We start from the raw sequence: 12848 nt of genomic DNA on the forward strand, positions 1-12848 counted from the left end.
AGCAAGAAAAGCGATCGAGAAACCCCGCAAGTTAGGGGTGAGCAAAAAAACTGAAAAACCGAGTAAACCGAGAAAAAAAACCGAAAAAACCGAACCGAAAAAAAAAACTGATTAAACCGATTATTTTTTTTCAAAAAAATTTCGGTTCGGTTTGGTTTCGGTTTTCAAAACCAGAAACCGAAAAAACCCCAACCGAACCGAACCGGTTCGATTTAAAGGGTACTATAAATAGGGAAAAAAAATCACTTTCTAGAACCTAATTAACCCTAAAGACTGCGACTCCATCTCCTCACAGTCGCACCTCAATCCTCACAACCGCACCTCGTTCTCTCGTTCTCTCCCTTCTACCAACCAACGCAAAGGTATAATCTTTTTAAGTTTAGCTGTTTGAATTCCAAGTAGCTGATAACTATGAACACATAAATATTTAATGGTTTATGACTGGACTTATTATTATTGTTTCTCCTGCATATTCTAAGATGGGTTTCTAAGCTTTTACTGCTATCCTTCTTTCTTGCTTCACCACTGTCACTTGCTCAAACAATAACCCCGCTGCAGACCTCAGTTCGCGCAGAGGCGGAGAGGGTAGCTCTTCTTGGCTTCAAAGCAAGAATCTTGAAGGATGCTACAGATATTCTCTCTTCATGAATATCATATTTAATGGTTTATGACTGGATTTATTATTATTGTTATTACCTTTGAATCTTTCAGGTGTGTGGTTTTGAGTGGGAAAGAAGCAGAAGATAAATATTTAATGGTTGTTCACTCTAAAAATCATGTTAATTTAATTAGAAATATAAGCTCCAAACAGTTTGATTCACGAAGAAATAGTACATGTTTTTTGGTTTTTATGAAAAAAAACCAAACCGAACCGAAATCGGTCGGTTTGAACCGGTTCCGGTTTGAATTTTTAAGTTTTTTAAATTTCGGTTTTGGTTAGTTTTTTAGATAAAAACCAAATCGAACCGGTTTTGCTCACCCCTACCGCAAGTAAGTTTATTGCATGAATATGAACTTCCACGTGTCAAGAGCAACTGACAACTCCGAGTTGACCTTACGTATACCATCTTTACTTGTTTACATGTGAAGAACGAAGCAAAGACATTCGTTGGAGCAAGCAAGCAAACACTTGGACAAGTTCTAGAATTGACACGTCTGCAAGCTACTTTTCGAAACAAGTCTAGGATTTGTAATTTCTTGATAAATTAATAGTTTTTATTAATATCATAATAAAACAACATGCCATGTGTTTGCAGTCTTTGGTTGAGGGTGGGTTTGAGAACAAAATCAAGCTACGAAAGAACTCGGAAGAAACCCCACGGAGGTGATACACGCCCAGCCGTTAAAAGCAACGATCTGATTTAACAATTCTCAGAGAGTAGGGGTGCGATGACTCTCGTGATTTTGAAAAAAAAAAAAAAAAAAAAAAGCGAATACTGTAGTAATAGTTTTGCATGGGCTGAAAAGACTCGTCAGTGTTATCAATCAGGATTGCTCGTTGCCGAAACCCAATGGAGAAAGGAGGGGTCATTTCGAGGACAAATTTGAACTTATCCAGAGAGATAAAAAAATAAATAATAATAATTAAAGAATGCAAAGACCAAAGCTTGGAGAGAAGATGAGAGTCAAGAAAGAAGAAGAAGGAGGAGAAGGAGGAAACCACTAAAATCATGGTCGATATTATTATTTAGGCTCTTAAATGATTCAACCTATTTCTTAAAGTATTTTTAATTTAAAAAAAATATTAAATTAGTATATTTAAAAAAAATTAATAATTTTATCGTGTTAGTATTAAAAATAAATAAATAATATATTTTTAATTAAAAAATATTCTTATATAACAGCAATGTTGTATCGCGTTACTAAAGATGGTATTAGTTACGGTAGTTAAGGTGTCAACATCAACTTGGAAATAACACCACACTTTCACCAGGCATTGCTGTGCTCGCTTTTCCAATTCTCTAGAGAACTGTGCTGACGTGACACGCAGAGATAAAGATTTTAAATGTGAAACTGAGCAGTTAATCTACATGTTTTGCTTCAAAAGATGTGAGTTTTTCTCCTAGTTATGTAAAATTTTATATTTTCTCAATTTAGTTTTTATACTTTTTTCTATGATATATTCTTAATTGAAAAGCAATTAATTTTAATTTATCATTAAAGAAAATGAATCAAAATGCAAAAAAAAAAAAGCATCAAACTTTGGTGTTATGCTATAAGCTTTCAAAAAAATCACTTTCATTTTTGAACTTTAAAAACAACATAAATTATACAATTTCAGTACATAAATATTTTTTTAATTCAATTTTGACATAAAAATTTATTTTTATTATTTTTTTAATCTCTCAAATAAAAAAATAGAGAGATTTTGTTGGATTTTAGCGGTAAAGAGAAAAAATTATTGTGTTGATTAATTTTTTTTATCTCTTGTGCTGATGAATTTTATTTTTAAAAATTAAAATAATATATTTAATATATGCAGTTTTTTTATGATTTTTTTTATTATTTTATTGGATCAATTTAATTTATTTATGTATTTCTATCTTTGTTTGCTTAAATAAAAAATATTTTAATAAATAAATTTATTAAATATAAAAAAGTAAATATTTTTTCTTTGGAGATTCAAAATCTTTATTTATATTTGTTTTTAATTTTATTTTTAGATATGATGAACAATGCTTTCTGTATTTATTTATTTGCGGAAATAATTCTCAAATTACTTCATTATTTGCATGAATAAATTGAAAGGGAAAGGAGAGCTGGCAATGTCATGTCATCAACCTCGAGGCCGGTGGCCCGAGTTCTTATGATCTTAAAATCTACTTTGCCAATAATTTAATAGAGAGATAATTACTTTATATCAATAATCAGATCCACGCTCACAGCCGGAAATCTTAAAAGGCTCAAGTGCCGGAAATCTTAACGGAGAGATAATTGCTTTTCGTCGTTAGCATCCACTGTCCTTTCCTTTTGCTTTCCTCGAGGCGGCCATGTCCTGCAAAATTCCTTAAAATAATAATAATAATAATATAAGGGGACATGGCAGAGGTACGGTCGACATGTATCCAGTTTCTATATGCTTTTCTCACTGTTTAAATGATTGAGAGATTTTGTACACTAAAAAATAAAAATGGCTCATAGATTAGCTTAAAGAATGGCTCAGGGTTCATGATTGATTGTAGACTGTGATGTAAATCAATTCATAGTACAAGAAGGCTTTTTTTCTTTAATCAGCTCTGAATTTTCGAAGATCCCACTATTTTGTCCTGACATATTATTGATATTGTTTTTCCTAACAAAGAAAACGAAGGAAGACTAGTAATAGAGTGTTAGGAAGCGCAGATAAATAATAATTGTTTTTTCTACATTAAATATTATTTTGATTAGAGTAATTCAACAGTCTTAGTGTAATAATTTCTTATTAAAAAATTATTCACCTCTGAAGGAAAAAAAATGAAAATTTTATGAACAACATTCCAACGAGGGGTCATAATTATTACGGAGAATCGGGTGGCCGAATGATCTCTTACATAGTTTCGTTGTTTGGGCTTTTGGATACATGCCTGCAACAGGCCCGAGGCCTGCTCAATCTTCGTTAAAAGTTATGTTGCATGGCCGGAAAAAAAAGAGTAGAAAGGTTATTTATTTTATAAAAAAAAAAACAAAAATAAAGCAAGATAGGACTGTTTAGAAGTATAATTGTAATTATTTTTTAAAGTATTTTTTTATATTAAAATACATTAAAATAATATTTATTTTATTTTTAAAAAATTATTTTTAAGATCAACGCATCAAAACAATCCAAAATTAGGAAACAACCGGTTTTGGTTCGGTTATGTTTTTTTAGAATAAAAACTGGTTTGATTTAGTTTTTTCCGGTTTTTTAGGTTTTGGTTCGGTTTTGTTTTTTTTGATTTTAGGTTTTTAAAATCGAACTGGCTGGTTTTTTAAAATTTTAATAGTTTTTGCAAACTGTGATTAGAAATTTATTTAGCTCTCAGCAGTTGGAATTATTTTGTTATCAAACATATCAAATTATTTAACTAAAAGTTATTGTATTATGTTGTAAGTAAAATCACGGAATTGTTTGATGGCATAATGTTATGTTTTTTGAATTAAAATTGTAATTAAGAGTATAAATTTAAGATTTTAAAAAACTGTATTTAATTATTTTAATAACAGGAAGGAGAAATAAGAATGAAAACATCACATGGGTTTTTTTTTAAATAAATAGAAATACTATTAAAAAAGAATAACTCAAAGAAGTAAAATTTAAAAAAAAAAATGAACTCAATATAAAAGATCACATACCAATATATATATATAATTTTGGTGATATGTATATTAAGATATATAGGCTCCGGTTATCATTCTAAAGAGAAAAAAAACCTCTACCAATAACACAGTATGTTCCCCTAACGATGGATAGGCCATAGACATTAAACACACCGAGATCGATTATTGGTTTTTTACTTTTTTTTTATCTGAGCCATGTTGTTGTGAATATTTTTTTTATTAATGTGGATATTTAAATTTATTTGTGTATATTTAATTAATTTTAAAGGCCCTGAATTTATTTTTTTATTCGGTGACGGGGTGCTGTGGAAGTATTGTGAGTGTGGAAGTGCAACAGTGAGAACATTCATGACACTACCATTGTCTGGTCTTACAACTGAGAAATTTCTTCCGCGTGAGCAGAGGACAATTTTCAAGCTAGCTGTACTGTAAATGTTGTAATTGGGGTGAAAAGTTATTATTTTATTTATAAATATTAGTTTGATATTGATATAAATTAATTAGAAATAATGTTTTTTTTTCTTAACAAATTATTTGTTTATGTTTATAGAAACAAAAACAAAGTTTTTTAATAAACTTATAAAGTTGTTATTTACATGTTTAAATTTTTATTATATCCTAAAAATATATTATTTTAACCCTGTAATAAATATAATAGAAACAATTAATATCTTTAAAGATACGTTTAAAGCTAATTTGTTATACCCACTAACATTACAATAGTTACTTAACTCTACTTGCATTAGTAAGTTGATAAGATAAATCACTAGCTTAAAACAATGTCCGGGTTGAGTTTTCTTTTAAATTTTTATGTGCATCAACTTTGTTAAACCTAAATGACTTAATGAGTCAATTCACTATTTAAATGAGACCTAATTAAATCAACTTGAATAATATTTTTTATATTTAAAATAATATTATTATTTTTATCTAAAACAATATTGTTTCATTAAAAAAAAACTTAAACATCTATATTTAAAAATTAAATCCGAGCTGAACTGCCAACCTGTGAATTAATCTATTAACGGTTCACTTGCCAAATCAAGAACTCAAATTTTTGAGCAAAAACAAAATGAAGGAAAAATGCCACTAGTGTATTTCGATGGTTTTCTTCTTGGAAGCCCACAGGAAGGGGAAATAGAGCTGATGGACGTACAAATAATGTCGTAAGAAGAGAGATGAAAAATTAAAAATATTAAAAATATATTAATTTAAAATAAAAATAAAAAAATTCAATTTATTTTAAAAAAAAAATTTAAAACACAAAACAAACATAATGATATTCATCTGCATTTAAGAGTCCCAACTCAATTTTAGAGGGAAAAAAAAAGAGACGTTGTAAATTGTCAAAAACTAATGCAAACAAAATATTATACGCTGTCCGACGTGCGTGACAATCCTTTCGAAATCCTGTTGAAGTTTCAAGGGCGATACGACCTCAACTCTTCAATCAAAGCATTGAAATCAGACCAAGAAGATCCACCTTCTTCAACAGCCTTCCTCGCTATTTCTCCTAGCTTATTTGCTCTGCTCCTCTTTTCCTCTGCTTCTTCACCCACCATGATTCGAGTGATTGCCTTCTCTACAGCTTCACTTTTAACATGATCTCCACGCACTCTAACCCATTCCTTGACTCCAACACCAACTCCAGTTTTCAAAACATCAGTCACCAACTTTTCATTATAGAATTGCTCAGCAGATATAGGCCATGTAATCAAGGGCTTCCCTGCAGTTATGCCTTCAAGAGTCGAGTTCCATCCACAATGAGTCACAAATGCACCTATTGCTTCATGATCAAGAATCAACACTTGGGGTGCCCACCCTCTTATAATCAGCCCCTTGTCTTCCATTCTTTCCTCAAACCCTTCAGGTAACCAATCTTCCTTATCTTCTTCACTGTTTTTGTTTCTTCTAACAACCCAGATAAATTGCTGGCCAGAAGCTTCAAGGCCTGTTGCAATCTCCTTTAGCTGAGAGGCAGAGAAGCTTGCCATACTTCCGAAGCAGATATAAACAACTGAATTGGGTTTCTTGGAGTCAAGCCACCTCAAACACTCATGTTGATCGATTGAGGCTTCCTTTCCTCTTCCTGATTTATCCTCGATGTCTCTATTGCATAATGAAACCGGGCCTACATTCCAGGCCCTTCTGCCCAAAACCTTCCTGTAATAATCAGCATAAGCTGGCTCAAGCTCATAAAAGCTGTTGAAAATAACACCGAAGCTCCTCAACTCTGATTCTTTGGATGCTTTCACTAACTTGGTGAAGTCATTTTGAACATTTTCTCTTACAAAATCTGGCAGTTGCTTCCTTGTCAACTTTATACCACCAGGAAGATGAGGCACAACAAAAGGTTCATAATCTGATGAAACTTTCTTGTATGGCTCATAAAGTCTCACGCATTCTCCAGCACTTAAAGCGAAGTTACTAGTGCCATGAAACACTAGTCTCGGAATTCCAAATTTGGCAGCAGCATCGGTCGCCCAAGGAAAGAACATATCAGCAACAACGCAATCAGGATGCCTTTCTTGCAGTACCTTCTCAAAGGGTTCTTGAAGGAAGGTTGTGGCAACGAAAAACTTCTTGGTCATTTCCCCTGCATTTTCATCTGTAATGAATGCGTCTGTGTTTTCACATCCTTCCGGCAATCCTGCCTCTGCTGCAGGGAATTTGATGGTTTGGATATCGATATCAAAACCCAAATCTTTGGTTTTTTGGATGGTTTTGGAAAATAAAGGTGCGTTGAGAGGAGTGGTGATGATGGTTGTCTTTACGCCTCGAGAAGCAAAAAGCTTGGCCATGTCCACAGTTGGTATCATGTGGCCATGAGCCAGGAAAGGGAAGAAGAGAATGTGCAATTGGTGACCCAAACTACCCATCTGGCCTTGTAAGATAAAAAAAAAAAAAGAACTTGGTGTTGAAAATGGAACTTAGCTTGTCAGTAAAAATGGATGAATTGATTGATGATGAAGATGAAGAAAACCTTAGACTATTCTTGTTTGAATAAAATTTTGGACAAGGAATGGTATTTATAAACAGAGGTTAGTAAGACGAAATTTATTTTGTTAAGGCTTTTCTGGAATTAAGAAATTTCCAGCTCATGCTAGTACACTACATCACGTCACTGCCCCTGTCAGAAAGTGTCAATTCTACCTAGGAAAGTTCGAAGACGTTACCTGAATCTTTTGATCCATAAAGACAACTCGTGTTGCAAGATAATTTTTGCAGAACTATCTTAATTTTGAATAATTATAGTCAAAGTATAGGTGTTCTTGTTCTAGACTTCACACCAAGGCATGCATGTGCACCGCTTTATGAACAAACAGCCAGATATGCTATAAGTTCAACTTTGTGGTGCTCCTTTATAACATACTCTCTTACGTCAGGATTTTTTTTAGCTCAGGTATTCTTCAAGAAGAAAAGTCGTGGTCAGTAGATTGAATAGCGCAATTTCAGTAGGATATTCGGATATTCCTCTGTAAACACCGGCAACATTTTGCATTTAAATTTAAATTTAATGGATAAATAAATTAAATTTACATATTAAAAAAGATATTTTATTATTGAATTCAATTAATTTTATTTTCTATATTATTATCATCACATTTATTTTATTCTAATTCTTTTCTACTATTATCACCTCAAATAACCTAAAAAATCAAATCCAAATACCTCTCTCTAAAGTTTTATTTTCTCAAGACTACACAAGCCATAAAATTAAGGACAGACAATAAAATCTAATATGGGAAGAGAAGAGTGTTTTGGTGATGTTGCAGTTGAAGTTTTAATGGCGATGCATATTTACTCTTGACAAAAGGAGAAAACCGATTAAAAAAGAGAGATAAAGAAATATTTAAAAAAAAAGTTAGTTTTAACATTATTTTAGTAATAATAAATTAGAGAAGATTGCCTCTAATTTACTTTTGTTTCATTTTTAAATGTTGATTTTCATTTAAAATCTAATTCTTAACTCGATTTCTTTAAATATTTGAATTCAATTCCAAATATTCTAAACATGATTTTTGAGACATGGGTGCTACATATAAAATTTAAAAAGAAAAGAGGAAGCTAACACTTAGAGTTGTAGTGTAATTGAAGTTCTAAATTTGTTTTTTAGAGATCACCAGTTCAAGTTTTATAAATTTTTTGATTACTGGAGACTTACATGATCGTTAATTTTAGGACCCATGAAAATAGTCGAATTCGCAAGCAGACCCAAATATCTATTTTAATAAAATTAGAAAAAAAAAAAAAGGAAGGGGAAGTTCCCTTCTATCCTGAGCAATTGAACCTGACAAATTCAGTAGACCCCCTGTTCAGTATTTCCAGTGACATGGTTATTTTTTATTATTATTATTTTTACTTTGAATATTTGTAAGTTGCAGAAGATAGAAATGCTTTTGAAGAAAAGAATTTTAATGAAGACGCCATTAAATAGTAGAATGGACTTTCATACGGGTCATTATTTGACAAGTCTAATAAATTGTACAACATTTGAAGCGTTTTTGGTGTTAATTATCATTTTTATTAATGATTTAATTCCATGTTTTAGCATATAGGTGCAAATCAACATGCTTCAAGCTGGCGTTCCATGCTATAAATTTGTAGTTCAATATTGTCGGCTGACAATCCTATTGTCGTGGTTGTACACTTTTTTCTTTCTTTCTTTCTTTTTTTTACTTTTTTTGAAGTTATTTTTTTTTTCTTTACATTTAAAATAAAATGTGTTTCGGTTTTTGCTTTTAATAAATTTTCTTTGACTTGGGGAAGAAATCAATTCATGCACTATATAAAATGCATTAGATGCAAGCGTGCATAGATACACTACTCTAGAAGAAAATGTTCCATAAGACAAGAGTAATTAAATGGAGCTACGTATGAAGATAACTGACAGTTTTAAAATTCAAGTCTAGAAATAACATCCTACTGGATAATTGATTATTTTTTATTTTTTTTTAAATGCTTCAAGACTTGAAATAAAAAGCTTAAATGAATAGTAGCTATAACAAATAATTTCTAAATAAGTTACGGTGACTAATAATTAATACCTATAAAAAGTATCCACTAATTAATATGGGGGTTCTTAAATATTTAAATCAGTAATTTTTAAAAAAAAACAAATATAATGATATTTAAAAAAAATAAATTTTAAAAATATGTATGCTGAAAGTGTTAAAAATATTGAGATTATAAACCTAAAACTTGAAGTGTTTGTGGAGTATTTATAGTCCATGAATTTATTTATTTTAAAGATGAAAAAATGAAATGTAATTTTATTTTTATGATATTTTAAGTTATATTTTATTTAAAATAATACCTATTAATCAGTATAAATTAATAAAGAACCTACACGGATCCAAAAAAAATTTCCAAATAAATATTAGGTTGGGGCAAGCTGGACTTGTGGTACATGGTCCGGATGCTATAATGTATGGCCAGTAAAACTGCACCCATACCCAAAAACAATTTATTTTGGAGCGCTGGATTAGTTAGCCCAGCACCCCCAATTAACTGGATCCGGATTTAATGCGTGGACCCAATAATAAATGCTCGCACTCCCTAGCACCCAAAATAAATGGGATCGGGCATAGCACTCTGAGCACAAACCAAAGCTTTTTTTTCCAAATTTATAGAACAGAGTAAGAACAACTTCTTTCTTTTCAATTTAAATAGTATGAGACGATTTAACTATTTTAATTTTAATTTTTGTTTGATTGTCATTGTGATATGTTAATCTTTGTATAGTTAATTCCCTTGCAACTAGCATCGTTAGGTTAAGGATCTGAGACCAACTTGGCTCAAATGCCGAAGTTTTTTTTATTATTTATTTCTTTACTATGATTATTTTATTTTGATGTGTGTGACTTATTTCACTTGTTTATAGATTTAGCTATAAATTTAAAATTGATCACTGAGCTCAATTTCATTGATTTTAAGTGGTGTTGCTCAGAATTAACAAGTGTATCTAAAAATAGACGTAATTAAATAAATGTTTTTAAGATTAGAAACGAGTGGCTCAGAATTAACCTACAGTGCAATTATGTTATTTTCAAATAACCCCATTGTATAAATCATGAGCGCCACCAATCATGGTAAAATCGAAATTTATGTTATATAGCAGCAAATGTCAAATTGCTGCCAATATCAATTATTCCAGCTACAGAAAATTGAAGCCATTAATAAAATAAGCAAAATAAATTGTATTAATAACAATATTCAAATTGTAACGTCCTCCTTAAACATAGCTATTGATTGACGATATATATATATATATAAAAAGAACTATATATATAAAAAGAACTATATATATATATATATATATATATATTATTCAGGTAAATGATTTAAGGCAGCTATGTTTTTACCATTAATCAAATCAAATTGACTAATTTTGAGTAATAACGACGACGACGACATCAACAATGTTCACGATAAAATAGATTAAAACTAGAGCAAAAACAGATACAAAAGAAATGTGCTATTAAAATATGAATCTACAATCTACCCCTGGTGACAGAAGCTCAGTTCCTCGATAAGAGCATTCAAATCAGAGTAGGAGGAACCCCCTTCTTCAACTGCCTTCCTTGCCATCTTCCCAAATGCCTCTGTTTTGCTCCTCATTTCCTCTGCTTCTTCACCCTCCATGAGTCGACTCAATGCCTCTTCTAAAGCTTTACTCTTAATGCTATCCCCGCCCAATAAAGCTTGTTCTTGAACACCAATCCTGATACCTATTTTCAATATCTGTGTCACCAGCTTTTCATTGTAGAATTGCTCTGCAGACAGTGGACATGTGGCCATCGGAACCCCAGCGGTAATGCCTTCAATTGTTGAATTCCATCCACAATGAGTCACAAATCCTCCTATTGCTTCATGGTCAAGAATCAACACTTGTGGTGCCCACCCTCTTATGATTAGCCCCTTCCCTTCCATTCTTTCCTCAAACCCTTCAGGTAACCAAGCTTCCTCTTCTTCTTCACTGTTCTTGGTATTCTTAACAACCCAGATAAATTGCTGACCAGAAGCTTCAAGGCCTTCTGCTATCTCTTTTAGTTGAGAAGCACTGAAGTTCACCATACTTCCAAAACATACGTAAACAACTGAATTGGGTTTTTTGGTTTCAAGCCAGCTCAAACACTCATTTTCATTAATAGAAGATTCTCTTCCCCTCTCTGCTTTGTCATCTATTTTTCTGTTGCAAAGAGAAACTGGTCCTACATGCCATGCTTTTCTTCCAAAAGCTTTTCTGTAATGATCAGCATAAACCGGCTCAAGTTCGTAGAAACTGTTGACAACCACCCCGTAACTTCTCGAATCTCCCTCTTTAACCTCCTTGTACATCTTGTTGAAGTCGGATTCATCATCAAGTCTTTCAGGAAATGGCAGTTCATTTCTTGTCAACTTGATATCATCAGGAAGGTTAGGCATAAAAAAGGGTTCACAATCTGATGAAACTTTCTTGTGTGGCTCGTATAGTCTCAGACTTTGTCCAACGCATAAAGAAAAAAAGCTAGTTCCATGAAACACTAACCTTGGAATTCCAAATTTAGCTGCAGCATCAGTAGTCCAAGGAAAGAACATATCTGCAATAAGGCAATCGGGATGGATTTCCTCTAGTAGCATTTCAAGGGGTTCTTGGAGAATGGTGGTTGCCACGAAAAACTTTTTGAGCATATCCCAACCCATAGCCTGAGAAATAATCAAGTCTGCATTTTCACATCCTTCTGGTAATCCAGTCTCAAGAGTGGAGAATTCGATGGTTCGTATATTAATTTCAAATCCCAGATCTTTGGTTCTTTGGACTGTTTTGGAGAAGAGAGGCACGTTTAGAGGGGTGGTGACTATGGTAGTCTTTAGGCCTCGGGAAGCAAATAGCTTGGCCATGTCCACCAGTGGTATCATGTGACCATGAGCCATGAAAGGAAAGAAAAGAGCATGTAGCTGGTTAACCTCACTGCCCATGTTGCCTGATCACCAAAGGAAGATTTTGTACAACAGAATTCAATGGTTGAATTACAAGAGAAACTAGAATCGGAGATGAAGATCGACAAGAAGAGGAAGAAAGGGCTGGGCTACCTTTCTTTTTTCTTTGTTCTTGCCTTCTATGACTAGTATGCCACTTTTTTGGCAAGAACGAGATATTTTTGGTTCTTTCTGATGATCACAGGCCCAGCTTATCCTGCGCACACGTACATGCCCTGGACACCGCATTTTCTCTTTCATGGCTTGAAGGAAAGAAAATAGTGAGTTCCTGCGGATTATGTGAAATTTACCCAGGCCATTCAAAAGAAGCGAGAACGGAAGAGAGATTTGCTGCGAATCTATACACTAATCACTATTTACCATTATAGTATCATTGTTTTTTTTTTTTTTTTTTCAAAAAATCAATAAACTTGTCTCGGGAGTAATTCGATCCTTATGTAAAGTACATTGATGATTATAAGATTGATAAAAAGTAGATTTGTCAAATTTTTTTTATAACAATAAAATTACTAAGTTAATTTTACAATGCAAAATTTTTAGAGCTGATATTTATAAGATTTTTTTATCTT

General features: G+C 32.1%; 2 protein-coding genes across 2 annotated transcripts; both read right to left on the reverse strand.

Moving 5' to 3' along the window:
• Positions 1-5506: 5506 nt before the first annotated feature.
• Positions 5507-7269, reverse strand: LOC118059193 (scopoletin glucosyltransferase). Its single transcript, XM_035072049.2, has one exon. It carries the CDS (start codon positions 7173-7175, stop codon positions 5718-5720), a length of 1458 nt encoding a protein of 485 aa, XP_034927940.1. The 5' UTR covers positions 7176-7269; the 3' UTR covers positions 5507-5717.
• Positions 7270-10639: 3370 nt separating this feature from the next.
• On the reverse strand, positions 10640-12592 carry LOC118059194 (scopoletin glucosyltransferase). The gene has a single exon (XM_035072051.2). The coding sequence runs from the start codon at positions 12256-12258 to the stop codon at positions 10798-10800; it is 1461 nt and encodes a 486-aa protein (XP_034927942.1). The 5' UTR covers positions 12259-12592; the 3' UTR covers positions 10640-10797.
• Between the last annotated feature and the right edge of the window lie 256 nt (positions 12593-12848).

The sequence above is a fragment of the Populus alba genome, chromosome 9 (assembly GCF_005239225.2).
Source record: "Populus alba chromosome 9, ASM523922v2, whole genome shotgun sequence".
Taxonomy (NCBI): domain Eukaryota; kingdom Viridiplantae; phylum Streptophyta; class Magnoliopsida; order Malpighiales; family Salicaceae; genus Populus; species Populus alba.

Coding starts and splice junctions, on each gene's coding strand:
- LOC118059193 (XM_035072049.2), bottom strand. CDS start 7,175: ATGGGTAGTTTGGGTCACCAATTGCACATTCTCTTCTTCCCTTTCCTG.
- LOC118059194 (XM_035072051.2), bottom strand. CDS start 12,258: ATGGGCAGTGAGGTTAACCAGCTACATGCTCTTTTCTTTCCTTTCATG.